The sequence below is a fragment of the Amblyraja radiata genome, chromosome 2, assembly GCF_010909765.2.
Source record: "Amblyraja radiata isolate CabotCenter1 chromosome 2, sAmbRad1.1.pri, whole genome shotgun sequence".
Lineage (NCBI taxonomy): Eukaryota > Metazoa > Chordata > Chondrichthyes > Rajiformes > Rajidae > Amblyraja > Amblyraja radiata.
This window is the reverse complement of record NC_045957.1, coordinates 86599474-86625664: the sequence shown is the minus strand read 5'-3', so window position 1 is coordinate 86625664 and position 26191 is coordinate 86599474. Positions and strand designations below refer to the sequence as shown.

At 43.5% G+C, this 26191-nt stretch overlaps 1 protein-coding gene across 2 annotated transcripts in view; it reads right to left on the bottom strand.

Annotated features, from left to right (window-relative positions):
- Nucleotides 1-1702: 1702 nt before the first annotated feature.
- spata48 (spermatogenesis associated 48) overlaps nt 1703-26191 on the bottom strand; it is a 42070-nt gene continuing 17581 nt past the window's right edge. The window contains exons 4-11 of one of the 2 annotated variants that reach the window (XM_033049813.1): nt 14252-14390; nt 13421-13453; nt 9532-9605; nt 7346-7387; nt 7151-7258; nt 6754-6849; nt 4746-4839; nt 1703-2867 (exon numbers count right to left, since the gene is read on the bottom strand). In XM_033049813.1, the coding sequence (XP_032905704.1) occupies nt 2733-2867; nt 4746-4839; nt 6754-6849; nt 7151-7258; nt 7346-7387; nt 9532-9605; nt 13421-13453; nt 14252-14390 (721 nt within the window). In that variant the 3' untranslated portion in view covers nt 1703-2732. The remainder of the gene's footprint in view (nt 2868-4745; nt 4840-6753; nt 6850-7150; nt 7259-7345; nt 7388-9531; nt 9606-13420; nt 13454-14251; nt 14391-26191) is intronic. The other variant, XM_033049820.1, reaches the window with a different exon arrangement.

Genomic DNA, 26191 nt, shown 5'->3' with positions numbered 1-26191 from the left:
CTCCCTGATAATGTTGAAACAATGGATAAAGCAATGAAGAAGGCATTGAGATGCGTGCCTTCATAGACCGCAGCATCAAGGAAGAGAGTTTGGATGTTATGTTGTATCTGTACAAAACATTTGGTCAAGCTGCACTTGATTTTAGTATTGGTATTGGTTTATTATTGTCATGTGTATCGAGATACAGTGAAAAATAAATTAAAATATACATGTGCTTTCGAGCCATACACAAGTACAACAGGTAGTGCAAACAGAAAAATACCAGAGTGCGAATATGATTTTATGACATAATAACAGTAACTATGGAAAAAGTGCAGATTAAAAAATCCTGTACTAAAACACGTCTACTGCATGGTTTCCCACTCCCACGCAGTAGCTGGTCAAGATGGTCTGCTACATTCATTTTATGCAATCCTTCTACAGTGCCCTCCATAATGTCTGGGACAAAGACCCATCATTTATTTATTTGCCTCTGTACTCCACAATTTGAGATTTGTATCTGATACCCGCTTGAATCTTTCAAAAGCTACAATGTGATAAATAACATTTAAACAAATAAAACGGAAGCAAATAAAGGCAAGGGGGGGGGAGGGGGAGGGGGAGGGGGAGGGGGAGGGGGAGGGGGAGGGAGAGATGAAAACCCCCCCAAATAACGTGAGTGACCGTGAATGAGGGACTCACCTGCAAGCCCACCAAGAAACCCGTTCTTCCGGAGCCGTGTGACCCCCATTTCCGAGCACCATAATGTATAGGACACAGTAATGTCATGTAAATTAAGGTAGTCATGTTTATTGGGGGGGGGGGGGGGGAGATGGGGGGTCACACGTCCCTCCCATGTTTTGAGAGGTGGGGGACAATCCGGATTTTGAAATTTGGTGAAAAAAAATCTATTAAAAATCTCCGCTTTCCACGAGACAGTGAGGGTGTCACTGTTAAGCACTTGTTAAATGTCACTATTAACATTGAATTAACATTGTGTTTTGACTGAGTATTACTGATGGTATTCACGGAGAATTTCTTAAAACTGTCTGATACGGGTACAATTACCATTTGAACTAATTGGCTGTATTGGTGGATGGGAAAGATTTAGACGGGTATCAGATTTAAACGGGTCAGGTCATTAAGGGCTCCGGTCGAACGGGTTTCCTGGTGGGCTTGCAGGCGAGTCCCTCATTCACTGCCACTCACGTTATTTAGTTGTTTTTTTTCATCTCTCTCTCCCCCCTCCAAGGGTGCTTCTGTTTGCCTTTATTTGCTTCAGTTTTATTTGTTTGTGTTATTTATCACATTGTAGCTTTTGAAAGATTTAAGCGGGCATCAGAGGCTTTCTAAGGACTGAATCAGCCCACTCGTGGGGCCTTTCATCATCCGGCTGTGGGATCTTCCATCGCCCCATGGTCAGGCAGTCAAACTGTTGCCTCGAGGCGATCGAGGCGATCGAGGCTCCCGATGTTGAAGTCCCCGCCGGGCGATGGAAGATCCCGCTGCCGATTTTAAGCCGCACGGGGCGATGAAAGGCCCCGCAAACGGTCCAATTCAAGCCCCACAATTCGGGGTGGTCGAAGCTGCTGTTGCTGGAGTTCAGAGTCGGTCACCAACCAGGTCAGCTCCGATGTGACCGTCCACAGGGCCCATGGCCGAAGCCTCAGAAGCCTCGCGTATGTGCGTGGCCACCAAGAAACCGTGTCCCCCCCATGTTTTGATATAAATTTCCGTCCCCCTGACTCTGGTGATGCTCTGCCAGGCCTGTATTGCAGCTATCTTTAGCTTATGTTTGTTTTGGGGGCTAGTCCACTTCAGATTTATCTTCAGCACATAAACGGCATGCTCAATTGGGTTCAGATCGGGTGATTGACTTTGCCACTCAGGAACTGACCATTTTCTAGCTTTGAAAAAACTCCTTTGTTGCTTTAGTGCTTCTTAAACTATTTTATTCCAGCTCTGGTCATTGCAACAAGTGTTGAGTTTCTTGGCAGCCAGTGCTTCCCGATGTAAACAACAATGTAAAAAGGTGCAATTCTGGGATTTTTCTTTGATGCGGCAGTGGCTCCTTTCTGTTTCCCCATCATGGCTGCAGCAATGTCTGTCGTCACAGCAACATATTTGCTCCAAGATAAATTTTCATATTCCATTAATTTGTCAAGCTTGGAGAAAATAAATTCACCTGTTGTTTGCTCTCCAACTGGCAAGCAAAAGAGATAATGCTCGACAATTTTTCTCAAGCTTTGATCCGGGAAACGACAATACACAATGAGTTGTGCATAGTTTTTAATGTCTGTAGTTCCGTCAAACTGCAGAGTGAAAAATGGTGCTTCCAACAGTTTTGCCATCAGTTGATGCTTCAGATCGTCAGCAATCATAGTAGATCGAAGTTTCATTGGAAAGGAATTTGCACATCTTTATCCACTGCTTGCTTTCCACCATGTTGTAGATTGACAGCGATTTTCACACACGGTTGACAACTTTCTCAGCCTATGTGTATGGCTTTTATTCTTTCATGAGCACATGAAAGAGAGGCAAGAAGAAGAAGTTTTTTTAGTCGCAGTGTCACTCTTTACCATCGACTAGAGAAAATTCTGCTGCTTCCACAAATACTCACGAGTGTTTTTGAAAGACTGTATGGACTTATTTTGATGATTGCTATGCTTTGTTCTTAAATGAGTCTGGAATTTTGAAGGAGCCAGGCGCTCGTTTCTATATTTTACACTGCAAAACAGAGGGAGCAGGGCTTGTCAGTTCATCTTGGGGAAGGAAAAAGCCATTCCCGATATATTCATCGTTCCACTCTTTTCTTGTGTTTTGAGGGTACTTTGGTCCTGGTATTTTCTCTTGAGAATAGGTTTGTCCTTGCCCGCATCAGTCATCATCTGTAACATACGTAACTGCATTTTTAAGTTTGTTATCCTCGGTTTCCTTGTCACCTTCACAAGTGACTTGTCTCCTGAACATACCTCCTCTTGAGTCCTGTTTAAGAACTGCAGATGCTGGAAAAATCGAAGGTAGACAAAAATGCTGGAGAAACTCGCAGCATCTATGGAGAGAAGGATTTGACGACGTTTCAAACTGCACTATCGGTCGAACTCCAGTGGAGATGATGCTCGGACATCAAGTCCGCTCTCCCCTATCAGTTTTGAACCAACAGTTTTGAACCAACTGCAAATTCTTCCCGACTGTTTTTTAACACCTTTTTCTTTTAAAAAGCAGATTCTTACTTGCCATAAGATGGCTCTTCTCCATCTGTCTTCAACATTGTCTCAAGCGTGGGGACACATCGGCAGCACCCAAGAAAAATTAAAAACATTTTTCACAGCCAGCTGTCAAAATCAGTGAAAGGTGTTAAGTTTAATGTATACTTCTAAATTATTTAATTAATAAACCCTCTTCTACCTTAAATAGGGAGTTATGGTAGGCTATCCTACTGAACTCTATTGAAGCAAATTACAGAAACATGTCTCTCACAGTATGTATCAAATTCACACAATGACCCATGAGTAGATGCAACACTGGATTAAATTTCAAGATCCTCATTCATATTTCTTTATATTCAGTCCTTAGAAAGCCTCTGATACCCGCTTGAATCTTTAAAGCTGTGAGCTGTTGATGCAACAAATCAATGTTATAACATTTTCCGGAGAATTAATTCCATTCTTCTCTCCTTAGATTAACCCAACAAAAACAATGTTATAAGACGACAAAATTACTCAATACAATGAAAATATATGCTCTACACCAGTCTTTCTATTCCTATAAAGACACAAAGTGCAGGAGCAACAGCGAATTAGGCAAAATCCCTAGAGAACAAGGACAGATGACGTTTGGTTCGTGACCCTCTTCAGATTGTACGCTATTCCTATGCAATGGATTGAATAAAATTTTGTTCTATAGCATACGGTTAAAAAAAAAGGTTTTGTTTAGTTTGTCACGTACCGAAGTATAGAGAAAGCTTTTTGTGTTCAAACCACAAGGTGAAGTGCCACTGATTGCCATAAACTAGAAAACTGTGCAATGGAATTCTTACAAACTCAGCCACAGCGCATGATGGTACACAGTGCAAGATAATACACAGTGGTTGAGTCTGTGCAGATTCAAATACTATTCCCACCATCAGGACACCATCAGACACCAAGCTGCCAGTGGGTTCCAAAAATGAAACTGCTTCTGTAGAATTGCGAGCTCTTTAACCAGCATGACTTGGAAGACAACCTGTCAGTATGCAAAGCAAATCATGGCAATACAATAAATGACCACTACATTTGTGGGATTTGCAACCGCTGCACATTTCTTCATCCTTCGAACTTACTCAATGCACATTAGCAATGTACACACATTATCTTTCCAGCAAAAACTGTCCTGTGTTCCTTTTGTTTTTAAAATTTGGAACTGGTCCCTGTTTCTGCTTGCTGTAACATATGAGATGCGAAAACCAAATTCGGATACATTGCCTTCATCTGTTGAATAATCTGCCCAATATCTCCCGTGCAGATTAATAAATGAAGAATAGGAATTTGTGTAGATACTATTTGACCTGTAAAATCAAACTTGGTAAATGTCAATGGCTTCAGAAGCAAAAGGGAGAAAATTGATGGAACAAAAAGAAAATGTTTATAAAATGATTATTCATATTCCAGTTTCAATAAATGATTAAATCTACACAGTCGTAATCATCACACAAATTTTCTATGCAAATATGACTTCTTATAATATTGCTAAACAAATTGCTTCAGAAATACTTTATGCGTTTTTACATTAAAAGGATTGGAGGGTGGAACTATTGTCACCATCTTAGATAAGGGTGATTGATGTCCATGCTTTGCTGAATTTTCAGTGCCTTGTGAAATTCTGGAAAGAAAAAGGTTAAGTTGTGAATATTCTGATTTTTTCTTTTATTTCAATTCCTTTATCTGCACTCCAACCATTATTTATTAGCTTAGAGCCAGATTTATGAAATAGGAAATGCATAAATTCCTGAACAGAACTTATATTTTTTCAAATGTTTGACAGGATGATCAGGATGCTTATGGGCCTGTCCCACTTAGACAACGTTTTAGGCGACTACAGGAGACTATGTGGTCGCCACATGTTCGCGGGTGGCTGCCGGGAGGTCGCCTTCATGGTCGTGAGTAGTTCCTGCATTCTCAGAACTAGAGAGTAGCGAGAATTCTCATGCCGTAGGTGCAGTGGTAGTGGGTCGCCAGGAGGTCATAGGTTGTCGCCAGTGCTGACCGGTGAATTTCATTGGCTCATTAGGAAAAAAAAACGTAAACAGTAGTTTTCAAAACCAAGGATGGGGTGGAAGATTGCAACATTCACGTGGTCCACCTGTTTCAACGAATGCAATTAACCCGGCGTGCACAATCAAATAAGATCAAATAGAACAAGTTGTCCTACAACTTTAGGCTGTGCACGTCATACGCAAGAAGAAGAAGAACCAGAACCAAGGATATCCGACCGGTAATGTTAATGTCCGCCGTGCTTCACAGCCGTTTATCTCTGGCTTCTTAAATGTTTTCTCCACCCCTTCTCCCCACCTCATCTCCCCCCCCTCTTTTAAAGGACTTAAGTGACCTTTCCCCATACACTGTGCTTTGACCGTCTTAATTACGGTATAGGTTTTTTTACTCGTAGGTTTAGTCGTAGTAGGTCGGCATGTTAGTCGTACGTAATCGAGGGTAGTCATAGATAGTCTTCATCATAGTCGAAGGGAGGTCGAAGGAGGTCGTCTTCACTCTCCACTATTCGGTGTCTAATTTTCCCGAAGTTAGTCGAAGCTGGTCTTCAACATAATCGAAGGTCTTCTACATAGTCGAAGGAGGTCTTCAACATGACATTTTTCCAAACTCTTCTAAACTCGCCAATTAGGTCGCCCAAGTGGGACAGCCCCATTAGGGGCTAGAGAGTTTCAGACATACAATAACAAAATTATTTTTTCTGCCAGATTTTCAAACAAAGGTCAATTCAATAGCAATTAATTTACTTTTATTGCTAAAGGCTGTATATGTTACATTGGTTAGTAATACGTGTCATTAAAAGCGATTGTTTGACGTTCAATGGCAAACTACAGTTAAAATAGCAGTTAAGTTCTTTGTTAGTTCATCACATTTCACTGAGCCAACTGGTACATGTGACAAATAAATGTATCTTGTATCTTGGAGACAATGGTGTCTGATTTCGGAGGAGAGTCTTTTCTCCTAGACTGTTTTCACAAGATAGATTTTTTTTTTCCATTGTCCAAAGCAATTTACAAGTGGTTCTTTAATTACTAGTGAAAATCAGACTGCAATCAATTTGGCCTAGCAAATATAAATAATATTCACTTATTCATCGTGCTCTATCCAATTCGTATGATGGAAACACATGTGTATTCATGAAATTAGGCTTTTCCACCAGCAGATGGTGATATAGTTCTTTGGAAAATCACTGTGAATGAACACACGTAGGCACATTTTATATTTACATGTTAAGAAAATGGCCTTGATGCTATTTAAAAAGTGCGACACTTTGAAGAGCATCAAGAAATTTCTCAATAACACAATTGCAAGTGAACAAAATTCTGGTCCCTGACATTTTGCTTCTCCCAATGCATTTGAAATTCCACAAAAATATTTACAAAGCCCACCAATAATTTCAGCTTTGGGCGGACACAGACATTTAGCAGATTTTATATCATATTGGGATTATCAAATATGTTTGTTGCACTCTTGCCACTGCATCATATGCAAATTACTATAAGCATCAGTGAAGATAACTACCTACCCCAGTACGTGTTCTGGAGAACTTGAAATGTTGGATTTGTTAGATTCTGTGCCAAGCCATTGCCTTTTACCTGTGTAACCAGGGATATCTGGACGACTGCAGAAAGTAAAAAATAACTTAATACCATAAGTAGTACTACAGCCAGAAGAATTAATTGAAACAGAAAGAAATCAAATGTTTACAGATAATTATTTAGACCACTGAAAGAACATTGATAAAATTATAACTTTGGCAAATTTCATAATCTAGAAATCTAACCTGAGAAGTTCAATGGAACAGTTTTCCTATATTTCTGTATTTCAGACTATTTCTAGCATTTAACAGTTTGTATATTACAATGGGACTAATGCAAAGGCAACTTTTCTGATTCATAAACATAGCACTTTTAGGTACGTACTAGTTCGTATCTGTTTGTCGTGGTTTTCTCGTTCGAAGAACAGTGAAGGGGGTAAATTCAGTGTAAGGATTATCCACATCATCAACGTTAGTGCTACCAACAGTGCCACTTCCAAAGAAAAAATAAAAATAAATTTGAATTTGAATCCAATAACACAAAAATACTTTGTGATTATTGCTGGACCAAATGACTTACCTATAGAGTGGAATCTGGCTAATTCTGGGAAAAGGGCTGGTACTGTAAAAGATGTTATAGTTATTTAAACAAAACCCCATTAAAGCTGTAAATATGACATCTACACAACACGTAACTTTAAGATCATCTTTAATCCACATACAGACTTAACAGCATGTTAGTAGTCACTGACTGCTGTCTGCTACCGAACTGCGTAGCATAGGAAGTGGGTGTTAATATAAATGATACAGTAAGGCGTGGTTAGTGATGCTAACCTATATATGATTAGTTGCATGCATAAACCAATCTACATCCTTCCCTTTTAAAGAGCGAGTATAGTGAGCAGAGCATCCATGCCATTAAAGTTAAACAAATTCGCCATATCTAACAGGCAGTCTACTGATGCGGCCCGAAAACGTACGGACCAAGTCCTCCCCTCCTTCACCGGAAAGATTAGAGGGAGGCGGTGAACCCGGAGGCGAGAATGCCGCGGAAGAGGCTTGTGGTGACTGAAAGGGGAAGCGCGCAGGAGGGGTAACCCCGCGGTTAGCCACAGCTGCGCCTCGTGGAGGAGTATGGAACATGCGAGGGGTGTGGGGTATGCGGGGATCGGTAGAAGGTTCGGCAGCGAACGGCTGGAACTGAAGCGGTGGAGCATAGGGTCCTGCCGTCGGCGGACGGGGTTCTCGCACAGCAAGCAGATGTTGACGACTTCTGCGGTAGACTGTCCCCTCATAGTCCACAAGGTAAGATCGAGGTGCGTCAGCTGTGCCGACAACAGTAGCCAGACGGGAATGTCCACTGGTAGTTTGTAAATGAACAACCTGTCCCGGCAGTAGATGCAGGAGGGGTTTGCATGATTTGTCATGCGACCGTTTCTGAATATCGTGTTTCTCCTGAATACGCTTTTGGATTGAAGCAGGCTTCAGCACTCGAGGTATCAGCTTCTGCTGAGCAATCGGAATCGGAGGTCTTGTTGTCCTGGACATCAGTCGCTGGGCTGATGATCCCAGGGTCCCGTCTCTGGTAATGTTTCTGAGGTTCAGGAGATCAAGGTAAAAGTCGGAATTGGCCAGGCGCGATTGCTCCATCAGTTGTTTAGCGCTTCTGACAGCCCGTTCGGCAAGTCCGTTACTCTGTGGGTACTCAGGACTGCTCGTGACGTGGTGGAAATTCCATCGGTTGGCAAAGAGCTTAAACTCGTGGCTGGTAAACTGTCTTCCGTTGTCGGTCTGCAAACGGACGGGTGGGCCGAATGTGGAGAAGTGTTTCCTTAATTTTCGGATGACCATCTCAGATGTGATGGAGGTCAGGAGGTCTAGTTCAAACCAGTTTGAAAATGAGTCGACGAGGACGAGGTAATGCTTACTGCGCCATTCGAAGATGTCTGCCGCCACCGCCATCCAGGCCAGGGCTGGTGCAGGTTGTTGCAGTAGGGGCTGCCTCTGCTGGTGCTGTGCAAGACTGTTGCAGGTGGGGCAAGAGGATATACGGTCCCATATGTATTTGGCCATCCCAGGCCAGTAGAACAGGTTTTGTGCATGGGTCAGTGTAGCATCGACTCCCGGGTGGCCGCTGTGTGCCTCTTTGTAGTATTTATCATGCAACGATGAGGGGATCACGACTTTGTGGCCCTTGACTATGACACCGTCCTGTATGACCAGTTCGTCGCGGACTGGGAAGAACGGCTGCGCCTCTGTTGGTACGCTAGCGCGCCTGTCTGGCCAACCCCCTTTGATCACTGATGAGAGTATTTGGAGGCGTGGGTTCGTATCCCACTTCTGACACCATGTAAATATGACATCTACACAACACGTAACTTTAAGATCATCTTTAACCCACACACAGACTTAACAGCATGTTAGTAGTCACTGACTCCTGTCTGCTACCGAACTGCGTAGCATAGGAAGTGGGTGTTAATATAAATGATACAGTAAGGCGGGGTTAGTGATGCTAACCTATATATGATTGGTTGCATGCATAAAACAATCTACAAAAGCCATGTACTTGAATTTTAATTTATTTGACTAATCACATTTTTAGTTTATGTTAAATTCAAAAATAATAATAACTGTACCATACATTTAATAGCCATACATTTGTAATATATAAAACCAGATCAATGGTATTTTCATTATAATATTTGCTAGATTAAGCATTGAGAGTTGAAGAAGAAGAATTTAAAGGTGCTAATAAGAATCACTCACAAATTGTGTGGCTTAACTACTGCGGTTGAGGGCCGTGATTGACATTTGTCCCAGACTCCAAGCCCACTCACAGCCTAGGGATAACAGTAAATAACCAAGTAACTTATTGTGTCAGTTATATTTGTTTTTAACAAAAAGGGAAATATGGTATGAATATTCCTTAACAAATTCCTATTAAAGGTTAAAATGGTGTGGTTTAGTTTAGAGATGCAGCACGGAAACAGGCCCTTTGGCCCACTGGGTCTGCGCCGACCAGCGATCCCCACACATTAACCCATCCTACTCCCACCAGGGACAATTTTTACATTTACCAAGCCAATTAACCTACAAACCTGTACGTCCATGGAATGTGGCAGGAAACAGAAGATCTCTGAGAAAACCCACGCAGGTCACGGGAAGAACGTACAAACTCTGTACAGACAACATCCGTAATCGGGATCGAACCTGGGTCTCCGGCTCTGCACTCGCTGCAAGGCAACTCTACCGCTGCGCCACCGTGACTGCCCGTGTGGTAATAGAATTGTGCAAGTAAGTAAAAATAGATTTAGATTCAGATGAATTCCTGTCCAACTAGATAAGCCAAAATTTCCAGGATTAACACTGAATATTGATCAATAACATTCCCAGCTCCAAGCTCACTTTTCTGTTCTCGTGTACACTTCAGGAAAATTACATAATTTGATTTCGTGAGATTCATGCGTTTTAAATGCACGCATTTCCACATGTTGCAGGAGAGAGTATTCCCATTCCAAACATCCACAGGATGACACAAAGTAACCTTTGCTGATTCAAAGATGATATCTTCAAGCAGCTCTAAAACACCAAGCCATCGCTAATCGAATCAAATAAATATTAGCTTATGTGTGCAGGTTCCAGACATAAAAGCTATCTATCATCAAATTTTAGAAGAAAAGGTCTCAGGATGGGGTAAGCTGCTTTTTCATCATCATTTTGGCATAATTTGCATGCTAGATAATCCATATAAAATGATTACAATTTCAGATGTGACATTCGAGGTACAGAACTCCTATAGAACTTCACTTATGGAAGGTTAGTGTGCCATTTTCGCTGAATAATTACAGTTAATAACATGTAGGAGATTGCAGAGCTATAATTAGTAGTAGTAATTGGTATTGATTTATCAATGACATACCAAAGATACAGTGAAAAACCTTGCATGCTATCCACTAAAGTCATCTTATATTACTAAAAGTCTGATCTTGACCACTTCCTGTTCTTCTGTATATTGATTTAAGAAAACACGCTGCCACTTACGGTTGTGATTTTTGGCCATCTTACTCAGAGTCCCTCTCCGCTGCGCAGGACAAGAGGATTTTTCCCATCGATTAAAAATAAAAGAGTTATTAGTGTTTATAAAATGTTGAGATTCTCTCTCCTGAAGGCCACGCCCCTTCCGGAGGGACTATAAAACCCAGAAGTGTTGAGTGCCTCCATCAGTCTCTGCAAGATGGAGGAGCGAGAGGGTCACGTCTCTCAGTCTCAGCTGTGAATAACACTGAAAACATGTCTACTAAACTGTGAGTTTAGGGGGGGAGGGACTATAAAACCCAGAAGTGTGGGCGTGGCTCAGTCTCTGCAAGACGGAGGAGGGAGAGGTCACGACTCACTATCTTTAATGGCCTTGCACCCTGCTTGAAATGGTATGAAACTGCATTTGAATTTGGTGGCCTTGCACCCTGCTTGAAATGGAATTTCAAGGAATAGCGTGTCAACTGCCAGCCCACCAGCCGTGAGTGAGTGAGCTGCCAGCACAACAGGCTTGAGTGACTGAGCTGCCAGCCCAAGAATCCATTCGGCCCCCAATGTCCATACTAGCCCCCCCCTCCACTGGCCACCAATATTGGAATTGGTGGAGAGGTGGAATATTGCGTTGGGGGACCAGTCCTCCCGTGTGATGCTGGGACCCAACGGGTCCCACTTAGTCTAGTACCATATATAAATACAAATACAATCGGGGAATATGCATGTTCAACAGGAAAAATAACCAAAGTGCAGAATATAATGCTACAATGGCATTTTAGTGTTACAGTTCCAGAGAAAGTGTCAATAAAAAAATGGTACAAGAGCAACAGTGAGGTAAGTTTGGAAATCGGGACTACACCCTAAACTCAAATGAAATCAGTTCAGTGGTCTAATAACAGAAGGGAAGAAGCTGTTTCTGAATCCGATGGCATGTACTTTCAAGCTTTAGTATCTTCTGCCGGATGGGAAGGGGGAAAAGAGGGAATGACCTGGGTGTAAGTGGTCCTTGATAATGTTGGCTGCTTTTCCAAGGCAGTGTGCAGTATAGATGATGTCAACAGAACAAAAGCTGGTTAGTGCAATGGACTGGGCTGCATTCATACCTCTCTGAAACTTGTGGCAGTTTCGGGCAGAGCAGTTGCCAAGTCAAGTTGCTTTCTGGTTGGATGCTTTTCTCTCCTCATTATATATTTGGCTCCAAAGAATTTGTCTTCATGAGTATGCCAGTTCAAAAATACAGAAAATGAAAGCTCGTGGTGCAGAAGCAAGATATTAGCATCGATAGGAAATAAGCTGCCTACCATGAAACAGAATAGGCACAAATGGTTGGTGAGCTGTAATAAATGGCACATCACAGAATTCAGTGCTGGGGCCTCAACTTTGTAGAAATCTGTAGAAATTGGTAAGAATCTTTGAAGACGAGAATCCTTAGTCTCCTGAGGCAAGGCATTGGTGTGCTCTCTTGGCCACAGTGTCAATGTGATTGGACCAGGATTCATTATTGGTGATATTGGTGATATTTATGCCCAAGAACCTGAAGCCCTTAACCATCTCCATTTCAGCACCATTGATGCTGACAGGAGCATGTACATTACTCTGTTTTGTTAAGTCAATAACAACCTCCTCCATCTTGCTGACATTAAGTGAGAGCTTGTTGTCTTAACACAGCATTATTAAGCTCTCTATCTCCTTCCTGTACTTGTTGTTGCATATTACAAAGGACATAAATCTGTACTGAATTATAGTCTCTTTTGTAAACTGGGGTAAGCTTGAACAGCTGTGATGTCCATATTACTCATAACTGAATATTGTGCAAGACAATTGTAAGTTTAGCAAATCTCCTTCAATGTAAAGGTGAATTTGAGTATTTAAATATTAATTAAAAACTTTGGCAGATGTACTAATCTACCTTTAAAAAAAAAAAGAAACAATAAACTGCAGAGAGTGAAACACTGATTCTTGACAAATGCTGCTTGATCTATTGGGTGGCACAGCTGGTAGACCTGCTGCCTTACAGCGTCAAAGACCCAGATCAATCCTAATCTTCGGTTGTGTGTGTGTAGTTTGCACATTTGCCCTGTGACCATGTAGGTTTCCTTTGGGTGTTCCATTTTCCACCCACATCCCAAAGACATGTGGGCTGGTAGGATAATTGGCCTCTGTAAATTGCCCCTAGCATGCAGGGAGGAGATGAGAAAGTGAGATAACAAAACCAGCGTGAATGGGTGATTGATAGTTGGGGTGGATTCAGTGGGCTGGTGGGCCTGTTTCAATGCTGTATCTTTCAATTAATACTGAATAACTTTGGTCTTTTATATTTTTAGGCTTCTTTTACTGGAATGTCTCAGCTTCCTTAAAAATTGATCAAATCAGGCATTGATCAATATATTTTCCTTACATATTGATTTTTGTTTGCTTAAAAATCCTCGTTTAACTTGATGATTTTTTTCTAAACTGACCTGGAGCTGGGGACGAGGTAGGAAAGATTAACTGCTTCTTTCTCTCCTCATTATATATTTGGCCCCAAAGAATTTGTCTTCATGAGTATGCCAGTTCAAAATACAGAAAATGAAAGCTCGTGGTGCAGAAGCAAGATATTAGCATCAATAGGAAATAAGCTGCCTACCATGAAACAGAATAGGCACAAATGGTTGGTGAGCTGTAATAAATGGCACATCACAGAATTCAGTGCTGGGGCCTCAACTTTGTAGAAATTATACTAACGACAAATATAGGGGCACAAGGGATTAGTGCTAAAAAGCAAAGGTATGCTAGAGAGTAAATTGTGAAGTGAACAGGATGAGGCCACAAAGGACTATAGCTTAAGCAGGTGGGGAAAGATCTGGCATATAGAAATATAATGCAGGAAAATATGAAATTCTGCATTTAGACAGTAAAAATAAAAAAAAGTATAAAATCTAAACGGTGACAGTGCTGAATTTTGAAATTATGACAATTTTGGGTACTGTCTGACAGCTTCAGATGAACTGTACTTTCATTGATTCCCATCATCATCATTCCTGTGCCCTGTTCTCACCTTGTTTTTATAAAGTCACCTCACTAACGGTCAGTTCTCATGCTCCTTGTTACCCAATCTGTTTTACCTAATCTCCTTCGTTTTTTGTCTTAAACCTCACTCTTCCAAGCTCTGCTTTCAAAACTAACATCCCTCCATTCTTCCCTAAGTTCTGATGAAGGGTCCCCCCTACATAACACATTAACTGATTTTTCTTTCCTTGCTGGAATAACTCAGTGATTCTGAGATGCTGCTTGACTGGCTGAGTTCTTCCAAAATTGTTTTTTATTTTGTTGTACATTCTTAAAATTATCATATTGGAATATATCTGTAATTTATCAATGTTAATGTTCAACAAGTAACAAACAGGTTAGGCACATATATTTTGAATGTTTCCATATTAAATCTATAATATATATACAGTCCAATGCAAACCCTTACTTGCCACACATGAGGTCTTGGTTCGAATCGTTTTAGAGTTGAATGTCGTGACAAAGGGTCAGATTGAATGTCCTGTGTTGGATCTGCAGGCTTGGCTTTGGGTGGTAACATGCAGTCCCAGTTAACATCCTCGTAACTCCTGTGCATTTCGAAAAAACAAACATCACAACCCACATTAACGTCTGATGAATAAGGAGACATGAAAATCACCAAACTTACAATTGAGAATCAATAGGTAGGTATGTTTCAAAACTTACCTTCAGCGGCGCTGCAGGTCTGTCGCTGCCCGTGTGCGCGACTTTGGCGCCTTTGAGAGGGGGGCGGGTTTAAAACGCGATTTTCTCTTGGCTATTGAAATCGAGGTTGTTCAGCCTACTTAGTTGCTGATGAAAAATCGCTGCGACATTAGTTCGCTGCAGCTATTTTTAAACTAAATTGGTTTATTTAATTGTTATAGTAGGTTAAAAATCATCCTCTAAAGCCACGACCGCCGACAACGGGACGGATCTCATGTAGGGAACAAGGCAAGGTAGGCTGTTTTACATTAAAAAGCGCTTCTTAAGATCCCTTTATACAAAATGTTATGTTGTGAGTAGCGGATTTGGGGGCCCATTAAATCCCGCAGTATTTTTCTGGGCATATGGGGTACAAATTCACCGCAATGGGAATGTTCCAAACCATCGCGTTCCACAGGATCCCACTCGAAAGTTGATTTAAATGGCCATTAATTTACAGCAATTGAACACTAAATTCCTTCCATTTGGCCTATAAATTAATGTCAATGAGATTTAAAAATCATGTTTTATTGTGAATTCTTGTGTGAATGTTCTTTGGACACTTAGGCTATTTAAAAATGTTAATCTTTCCTTAAGAAATGGATAGATGTTTAGATCTAGTAATTGAATTTTGGAATTAGCTACAATTGGGTAACTAACTAATTATATGCTTTAATTTCAGGTCATCCAAGTAAGATTGTTTAATATTTGTTTCAGAATGCTTCAATCTATAATAACTGAACATTTCTTTCAGTTCTCTTAATTTTTAAGAAAGTTATGGGCACTTAAATGTCCTCGATCACAGCTTTTAAGTCAATGGAAAATCAATAGGGAACAAAATGCTAATTTCCGAGTATGAAAATGGCCATAACTTTTTTAATACTGAAGATATGAAAGTGAATTAGGTGTCAAATTAAACTTCTTTTTATGCTCTGATGGGATAAATTGCAGACTTGATTTTTAAAATCTCAAAATTTTGTAACATTGCTACAATAGGCAATATCATAAAATAATCTTCAAAGTGAATGCTAGTTATGTCGTAGAATTGTCAGATGTCTAGAAAAAGCAAGTATGCCATTTTTATAATACGGATAAGATACAGTAAATAATGGAATTACAAAATAAATAATGGCAACATAGTAAATAATGGAATTTTAAGGTATATATAAATAAAAATAGCTGGAGAAAAAAAGCTGAAGAAACATAGTCAGTCAAACAGTATCTATGGAGGGAAATAATTTGTGTTTTGGTTCAAGACCCTATATCAATAGAGAAGATAGCTGAGGGGAAAGGAAATGGGAAGGGATGAGGAGAGGGTAAGGAATGTGACAGGAGCAGTTGAATAACAGGTGGACTGAGGAAAGCAAATAAAGCCAAAAGGGATGGGGAAGGTGGTGGAAAAAGGGGCTCTTGGCTGATGAGTGGGGACACAAAGGTTGTAAATGCTGGAATCTGGTATGTGAAGGGGCTGTCCCACCGTACGAGCTATTTCAAGAGTTCTCCCGAGTTTCCCCTGATTCGAACTTGTAGAATTACGGTAATAGCCGCTCGTAGGTACTCGGGGCTCTTGTGGACATTTTTCAACATGTTGAAAAATCTTCACGAGTCTTCACGAACTTACCGCGTTTCCCAAGTACCTGCCGTTAGCGTTACGAGCCGCTAAGAGACGTCCCGAGCTCCGACGTACCCGCTACGTACATTCTACGTGCTTACCACGAGTTTGATTTTTTTTTTTAAACTCGAGAGAGCTCTTGAGTTAGCTCGTAGAGTGGGACAGCCCCTTGAGGAAGGTGAGAAACCAAGCAGACAAGGCGACCAGTTTGCAGAGACCTTCATGCTCTCCGCAATTGCTAACCCAAACTCCCGGTTGCATGCTATTTAACCCTTCCCATTCCCACAGCTATCTGTCTGTCCATCCATGGCCTTTCGCATTGACTGGATGAGACCCAGCGCCACTTTCAGGAAACCCTTAGGTCTCTTTACTCTATGGTAGACACAAAAAGCTGTAATAACTCAGCAGATCAGACAGCATCTCTGGAGAAAAGGACTTGATGACGTTTTAGGTCAAGACCCTACTCTCAACCTGAAATGTCACCAATTCCTTTTCTCCAAAGATGCTGCCTGGCCTGCTGAGTTACTCCAGCCTTTTGTATCTATCTTCAGTCAAAATCAGCATTTGCAGTTTCCTTACACATCTCTGCTCTATAATTCTACAGAGCTCTATAATTTACTGTGCAAGTCCTACCTGGTTTGACCTACCAAAGTGTATCACCTCACACTTATCAGAGTTAAATTCCATCTGCCATTCCTTGGTCCACTTCATTAGTTGATCCAGATCCTTTTGAAAACTTAGATAGCCTTCTTCACTGCCCATATACATCAATTTTTGAGTCATCCACACATTTACTAATCATTGTTATCCAAATTGTTAATATAATTAAAGGCCTTGCTAATGGTATTGTAAACACCATCCATCGCCTTGCCAATTCTCTTGGTGACTTCAAATTTGTGAGACGTGTTGTCCCACACAGAAAGCTGTACTATTTCTAATCAGTCCTTGCCTATCCAAATGCTTGTGGATCTTGTCCCTGTAGATTAGTGTGTCACTCACTGCTGGTCTGCCCATAGGCTTATCAGTGAGTTCTCTCTCTCTCTCGGGCAGACTAGCTGATGTATGGAGATGATAGCACAAAGTGTTTCCTCCACAGAGCTGCTAATAAAAGACTATGGATTCTAATCACTATGTGTGAGTCTGGTCATTTAATATATGGCGTCAGACCTTCTTGGCATGGTAAATTATTTGGGGAAATTAATTCCAAACTTGAGTGAACAATCAGCCCCACTGCGCCAGCTAACCCACAAAGACAATGCTTGGGACTGCCTTCAGGCCACGTTTATACTTGGTCAATGCCGATGGCAGCACCTACTGACATAATAGGCAACATATCCTGCCTGTGCTTGAACCAGCGGCACCTCCGCCATCCTGGCCGCACAGGTACACTTTTATCCACATCCAGCGGCATCGACCCTTGCACCAGCATGACAACCTGTATCTGATCCGATTACTTTGCCGATGGCCATGCTGCCTTCACCTGTACCAAAGTCTCCTGTTTCGTCCCCAGGAGTGCCATTTCAACCTCACCTGTTTCACCACCAAGCGTGTAACTGGTGACGGGAGGAGATGCAGGTGGTCGTGTTTGCAAACCCACCGTAAAGTACCCAGGCTATGTTTAAACTTCCCCCAGTTTATTGCGACATGCTATGTGCGCTTTATATAATCAACAGTATAAGTTTGGCTTTAGTTCTTTGTAGTATTCAGTCATTTTGCATTTGCATGTAATTCTTTAAGAGGGAGGATGTGGATTAGTGTGTCACTCACACTGCTGGTCCGCACACAGGCTAATAAGTGAGCTCTCTCTCTCTCGCTCGGGCAGACTAGCTGAAGTATGGAGATGATAGTACAAAGTGTTTCCTCCACAGAGTTGCTAATAAGACTATGGATTCTAATCACTATGTGCGAGTCTGATCATTTCCTACAGTCCATCAGAATCCCCTCCAGCAATACAACCACCACTGATGTCAAGCCCCTCTTAAATAAAGGTAGAACATTAGGCATCCTCCAATCTTCCAGTAACCATCCATCACATCCCCTCCTTGCACAGTTATACAAATAACTCTGTCAGGGCCCCAGCAATTTCTTTTCTAGCTTCCCACAATATCCAAGGGTAGGCTTAGTCAGGCCCAGGTGATTAACATACCTCAATATTCTTTAAGACTGTTAGCATCTCCTGCCTGCACATTGCAACTCCTTCCTCCCAATTCTTTTGTATTCATGTCCTTCACCTCAGTAAATATGGATGATAAATATTTATTTAACACCTGGCCACCCCCCACCCCACCCCATTTGACTTTGACAGGCTAGATGCAGGAAGATTGTTCCCGATGTTGGGGAAGTCCAGAACAAAGGGTCAGTTTAAGGATAGGGGGGAAATCTTTTAGGACCGAGATGAGAAAAACATTTTTCACACAGAGAGTGGTGAATCTCTGGAATTCTCTGCCACAGAAGGTAGTTGAGGCCAGTTAATTGGCTATATTTAAGAGGGAGTTAGATGTGGCCCTTGTGGCTAAAGGGATCAGGGGGTATGGAGAGAAGGCAGGTACAGGATACTGAGTTGGATGATCAGCCATGATCATATTGAATGGCGGTGCAGGCTCGAAGGGCCGAATGGCCTACTCCTGCACCTATTTTCTATGTCTATGTTTTACTTACTGGCCTGTTTCACACCCCCCCCCCCCCCCCCTCCATTCTCACATAGAATCATACAACACAGGCCCATTCGGGAACAGATCATTTGAAATGCTGATATGTCCCCGATGTTGAAAACACATTTGAGCTGGTACTAATAGTGAAGGATGATCAGTTGAATGTGCAGGCTGGTGTAGTGAAAGGTGAAGACGAGGGAAATTCTGCCCCTGTGCTATTCCGGGCAGGGAGTAAAAGATGAGGCACAAATGAAATGCAATCGAAGACCCTGTAAAACTAGGTTGTCATTAGTTCTGCAATGCTGAACCAGACTTTTGAAAGGAAGAAGGTACTTTGTTAAAAGACTTGGTGTAGTTCTTTTCACTTTGTTGTAACTTGCATCGGTTAGATTTTTCTTTATTGCTGCTCTTACTCGATAATACTTCAATTTTCTTTGAATTTCAAAATATCAAGGAGAAAAGGACTGGCATTTCTTTAGGGTTTTAAACACAGCTGCATAAATTAAATCAGTAAGAGATGATTGCAAGAACCCAACGAATACAGTCATCCTACAAGCAAACCCCAAAGACACAGACATGCATGACACTTCTAAAGGCATCAGGAATCTTCATATCAATTATTTTAGAAAGGAAGAGGTTGTCCTGCATTAATAATCAGATTATATGTAATGACCAAAACACGTGGTACAGTGGAGCAGCAGCTGGTGTTCTTGCCTCGTAGGTCCAGCAACCCAGGTTCAATCCTGATCTCTGGTGCTGTGTGTGCAGTTTTGGTTGAGAACAGATTCATGAGGATGTTACAAGGTCTGGAGGGTTTGAGATACATGCAGAAGCTGGAGGGGCTGGATCTTTTTTCCCTGGAGCTTAGGAGGCTGCTGGGTAATCTTAAAGACATTTACAAAATCATGTCAGTCATAGAGAAGGTGTATATCCACAGTCTTTTTCCTAGGGCTGATGATTAAAATTGGAGGACCCAGATTTCCTCATTTAAACTGAGGGCCCAGATTTAAACTGAGGGAGGAATGATTTAAAGGGGACCCAAGAGGCAAGATAGTAAATATATGGAATGAGCTGCCAGAGGAAAGCTGTGTATGTGGATACAATTACAATGTTTAAAAAACATTTGGGCAGATTCATGGAGAGCAAAGATTTAGAGTGATATGGACCAGATGCAAGCTAATAGGACTAGCTCTGGCAAGTATCTAGGTCGGCATGGATGGGTTGGCCCAGAGAGCCTATTTCCATGCAGTATAACTGGATGACGCTGCTCTTAAATGTTGGTGAAATATACTGTCCAGTTCAGGTAAGGCTTAACCTTACTGAGAATTGCAGAAGAGCATCTTGCTTTTGATTGCTCAAGGAATCTATTTCACATTTTTCAGTGTAGCTTAGGAATACTGAAAGAGAATGTGGAAAAAAGGTAATTTGTGTAGTACAGTGCTCAAATTAAGCTTTCATATAAACTATTCCAATTTAAGCCTGAATTAAATACAATTTTGCACTATTATATCTCAATGACACATTATTCTTTAACAAATCCTTAATTGCTACCCCTAATTAAACCTATGCCTTTCTAAATAGAAAATCAAAGCACTACAGATGCTGGAAATCTAAAATTATAATAAAATGTTGGAAGCACCAAACAAGTTAGAAGAGAAAAACAGTATTAACCTTTCCAATTGATGAGCCTAATGGGCCTGTCCCATTTAGGCGACTGCAGGAGACTATGCGGTCGCCACATGTTCGTGGGTAGTTGCCGAGGTGTTGCCTCCATGGCCGTGAGTAGTTTCCTCAGACGCGCAACAAGTCATAACAGAATTCTGGTCGCCGCTCATTTTTCAACATGTTGAAAAATGAGCGGAGACAGTGGTTTTGACGCAATGACGGGGGTACAGTGGTAGTGGGTCGCCAGGATGACCTAGGCTGTGGCCAGGGTGACTTAGGTTGCCGCCGTTGCTGTCCAGTGAATTTGATTGGCGCATTGAAAAAACGCAAGTACACAGCTCCACATGGTGCACTGCATTAAAAAGGAAATTCTTTTTATATATTGTGATGAATAGAATAAACACAAATACTAGCAGTGCAATGCATTAAAAAGCAAAATATTTTTATATATTTTGATCACAAACACAAGCAATGCACTGCATTTAAAATTAAACTATTTTGGGAGGATGTGGGTGACCCCGAAAAGGGACTTATCTTATGGTCTGTAGTGGGCTCTCTTCCTGGAGTGGTGGACTTCTGTTTGTGGTGTGGGATGTTTGCTGCTGGTCTTCAGATCATGTCCTTCTGCCATGGTACACTACCCAGTTCGGAGTTGTAGTAAGTGCAGAGATGGTCTCCCTGCTCCTTGGCTCTCTTTTTGCTGGTGTTTCCTGGCAATCTCTCCAGGGACACCATAGGTGCAGCCTGTCCTCTAGTTCTCCATGAGCCAGGTGTGATGTTGCCCGTCTGGTTGTCCACTCGGTCACCCTCCTCCATGGCTGCTGCTGCTGCACTACTGGTACGGATCAGGTTGTGGAGGTAATGCTGCAAACACAATGGTCTCCACATTCTTGGGCTCCTGCTCCATCGTAGTCAGCAAGCATCTGAATCTGCTGGCGAGGATGCCAAAGGCATTTTCCACGACCCTCCTAGGCCTGGACAGCCTGTAATTGAAGATCCTCTGCTCCCTTGACATCTGCCTGTGAGGGTATGACTTCATCATCCATGACCTGAGTGGGAAGGCATCATCAGCAACCAGTGTGTAGTGGATGTCAATGTTGTGTTCTCCTGGCAGAGGTTCTGGATCAGGAAAGCCTGCTGTTCCTTCTTCCAGTGCTTGCCCAATGGAGGTCTCCTTTCAGATCCTACCATCTGCAACACAGCCAGGTGTGCCCACATCCACAAACAGGAAGTTGTAGTTTGCATCCACCACAGCTATGAGTACGATGGAATGGAACTTCTTGTAGTTGAAGTAGATTGAACCTCCCTTGGGTGGACACCTGATGACCACATGCTTGCCTTCAACTGCCCAACATGTGTGTTGGATGTTCCATCTTGTATCAAAGCCCTGCGCCACTCTATTCAAGTCATTTGGTGTACTAGGGCAGTCCATCTACTTCATAAGTGTAGATTGATGATGCATGTGAACCAATCACACATAAGCCAGCATCACTAAAATGTCCCTCGTTAACTGATCAGTCAGCTGATTAACCGGCATATTTTGGTATCGGCTGCGCTGGGCTAAATACATTAAGTCTGAGATAAACGAGTCTACTCGTTCACCAGGGAGCTGACGACGGGAGAAAAACCTTGCCCTATCCAAAATGTGATTTGAGGGCAGATCACAGATCTGGTTTAGTTTACGCAGCAGAACATTGGGGTCATCAGGAGATTCAGCTGGGGTTATTACCTGGTCGTTGGCATCGCGGATTGCCGGAGCATAACGAAATGTTCCGGATCGACAAAGGGCATCTGGGCCCACAAAGTTGAGCAGGAGAGAGGCCTTGACAGCATCTGGTTCATTTCGGTGTGCCATGTTCATGTAGTGTTGGTAATCAATTTCAAACGTGGCCCAGCGTTCGCTGATATCCGCATCAAAGACAAGAAGAGGCCATCGTAAAACAAAAACTCACAAAAGATAAAATAAAAACCGTTATACAGGAGTGGATCATCCCACTTCTGACACCATGTAAACAAGCACCAGACACAGTGTATGATTTAAACACATCTTTAATCAGCACTGTAACTTTACAGCGTTAAGGCCGATAGGTTGTCAGTCCATCCTAGCTGCTCAGACTGGCAGTGCCGGAAACGAGTGTTAGTATAAGTGTTATAGTGGGGTGGAGTTAGTGATGCTGGCTTATGGGTGATTGGTTCACATGCATCATCAATCTACAATAAGCATTGATGATGGCCTCACAGGTCTCTCGGACAATCTTGCTGATGGAGTTGTGGGCCACAAGAAAGTTGTAGGAGAGGCTCTTGTAGGAGTCTCCTGATGCCAGGTAGCGGAGGATGATGGCTAGGCGCAGGCCTGGGTCAGTGGCTTCCTCATGTGGGACTCCTTTATCTCCAGCTCAGGGGGGATTCTAGTAAAGTATCTGAAAGTAGCCTGATCTTCTTGCTGGAGTACGGTCATCAGGTTCTCATATTAGCCCAGCCTGGGTCTCCTCTGAAACAAGGGTTTCAACCACACAAACCTCTTATTGGGCTTCTTCACCATTCTTCCTTTCCTTCTGGCTTGCGGATCTATAAGCATGAGGGCTGCTGCAAGCAGCAGGGATTCTTCTTCTACTGAGAGCAATGCCCTCTTCATGGCAGTCATGACTCCGGTTGTATAGGTTGTAGGTTGTCATAGCTTGTCCAAGAAAGAGTCGCAGGATGGGGTACAGTCGCTGGTTTTTCTGCGATCTGACAAGACAATGACAGTCGCGGGAGGACGTCTAAAAAAATCGCCTAAGTGGGACAGGCTCAGTAGTTATATCATATTGTATGGAAATAAACCCTTTGGTCCAACTCTTCCATGCTGACCAAGTTTCTTAACTGAGTTAGACCCGTTTGCACATGCCTGTCAGATATTTCTCCAAACATTTTTTCTTTTTGTACCCAAGTGTCTTTTAAATGTATAACTAGACTAAGTGGTACCCGCTGGGTCCCAGTCACACGGGAGGCCTGGTCCCCAATGCAACTCAATGGGGTGAGAGGGTAGATGTGAGGAAAAGGGGGTGGTGTGGGGGAAGGGGGGGGGTGTGGGGGAAAGAGTGGAGTGGGGGAAAGAATGGGGGCGGTGGGGAAGGGCGGTGGGGAAGAGGGGGGAATGGAGGGACTGGGGGTGAGGGGGGTGTGATGGAGAGGGGGGTGTTGTGGGGGAGGGGGGTGTTGTGGGGGAGGGGGGTGTTGTGGGGGAGGGGGGTGTTGTGGGGGAGGGGGGTGTTGTGGGGGAGGGGGGTGTTGTGGGGGAGGGGGGTGTTGTGGGGGACGGGGGTGTTGTGGGGGAGGTTGTGGAGAGGGGGGTGTTGTGGGGAATGGGGGGGGTGTGGGGAATGGGGGGTGTAGGGAAGGGGGGGTGTGGGGAAAGGGGGGGGGGAGGGGAAAGGGGGGGGTGTGGGGAAAGGGGGGTGTGGGGAAAAGGGAGGGTGTGGGGAAAAGGGAGGGTGTGGGGAAAAGGGAGGGTGTGGGGAAAGGGAGGGTGTGGGGAAAAGGGAGGGTGTGGGGAAAAGGGAGGGTGTGGGGAAAAGGGAGGTTGTGGGGAAAAGGGAGGGTGTGGGGAAAAGGGAGGGTGTGGGGAAAAGGGGGGGGGGGGGGAAAGGGGGGGGGGGTGGGGAAAGGGGGGGGTGGGGAAAGGGGGGGGTGTGGGGAAAGGGGGGATGTGGGGGTATGGCGGTAGGGGGGGTGTGGTGGTGTGTGTGCGCGGGGGAAGGGTGGTGGCTGGGGGGAAGGGTGTTGTGGTCGCACTCTGCCCACCCTGCACCTTCAGCTTTCAGCCTCACACAGTGGCTCCCGGTCCAGCTCTGGCTTCACTTAATGGTTCCTGGTTCCACACACCGGCTCCCGGCTCGTCATGCTGGTCCCCGCAGCTACTCGCTCCGCACGCTGCGCTCTCTCTCTCCGCACGCTGCGCTCTCTCTCTCCGCACGCTGCGCTCTCTCTCTCTCTGCACGCTGCGCTCTCTTTCTCCGCACGCTGCGCGCTCTCTCCGCACGCTGCGCGCTCTCTCTCCGCATGCTGCGCGCTCTCTCTCCGCACGCTGGAGATTGGAACAAAATTTGTTGCACTTGCGGCACAGGAGAATGGCGAGTAAGGTGGCTATCGGGTACTGTTTTTGAACAAATTTTAAATTAACGCAAACCGAAGCGGACAAAATGAGAGTTTTAGTATAATACAGATTACACCCACTTGCATCACTTTCTCTGGCAGCTCGTTCCATGTACGCACCATTCTGTGTGTGGAAAAGTTGCCCCTCGGGTCCCTTTTGCATTTTACCTTAAACCTATGCTATCTGGTATTGACTCCCCTAGCCTGAGAAAACAGCTGGCTATACACCTTATCTATGCCTCTCATGATTTTGTATACCTCTATATAAAGTCATCAACAGCATCCTATACTCAAGGGAAAAATTCCCAGCTAATTGAGTCTTTACATACATCTCAAACCTTTCAAATCTAGTAACATATTTTAAAATCTTTTTAAAACTCTTTCCAGTTTTTTACTTCCTTCCTTTGGCATGTTGACAAGAATTGCACAATACTCCAAAATGTGGCCTTGCCAACATCTGTCACATGATACACTCAATATTCTGGCAAGCATGGCAAATGCATTCTTAATCACGCTGACCACAGCTGTCATCATGTTCATGGAACTATCTAACTGCATCCCAAGGTCTCTGCAAGTCATTAAAAAAAAAAATGTCTCCCTTTATAAAGCAAGGCCTGTGCTATCCCTCAGAAAGGATTGAAATAATTTCCCTACACTTAAGTGTTAAACTAACTGGCCTGCAACTACCTGGGATGGAATACTATATTTAAAAAATGAACAGTTTTTCTCCTCTCTTCCATTATAGATAAGGCTTCCACTAGGGTCTCCTCGATATCCAGCAGCTCTGCTCCAGCTTACCCTCCCCCTCCGCCCATTCGTAACAAGGACTGAGTCCCCCTTGTACGCCATCAGCCGCCGCAAACAGCATTTTCGCCACCACCAACGGGATCCCTCTACTGGCCACATCATCCCATCTCCACACCATTCTGCTTTCCGCAGAGACCGTTCCCTCCGAAACTCCCTGGTCAACTCGTCCCTTCCCACCCAAAACACCCCCTCCCCAGGTACTTTCCCCTGCAACCGCAGGAGATGCAACACCTGTCCCTTTACCTCCCCCGCTTGACTCCATCCAAGGACCCAACCAGTATTTCCAGGTGAGTTACCTCAGTTACCTCCTCCAACCCCATCTACTGTATACGCTGTTCCGGGTGTCAACTTCTCTACATCGGCGAGACCAAGTGCAGGCTCGGCAATCGTTTTGCTGAACTCCTCCGTTCAGTCCGACTTAACCTACCTGATGTCCCGGTGGCTCAGCACTTCAACTCCCCCTCCCATTCCCAATCTGACTTTTCTGTCCTGGGCCTCCTCCATTGTCAGAGGCCCAGCGCAAATTGGAGGAACAGCACCTCATATTTTGCTTGGGTAGTTTACACTCCAGCGGTATGACAGATCGCCCACAGACTAACAGATCGCCCACAGACTGTCAGGATGGGGTCCAGTTACTCCCCGGTCCTGACGCTCAGCACAGGAGCGCCACAAGGTTGTGTGCTGAGTCCCATTTTGTACACAATATACACTTATGATTGTATACCAACACACAGTACAAATAGGATCATTAAGTTTGCGGACGACACGACTGTGGTGGGACTGATAGGCAACAACG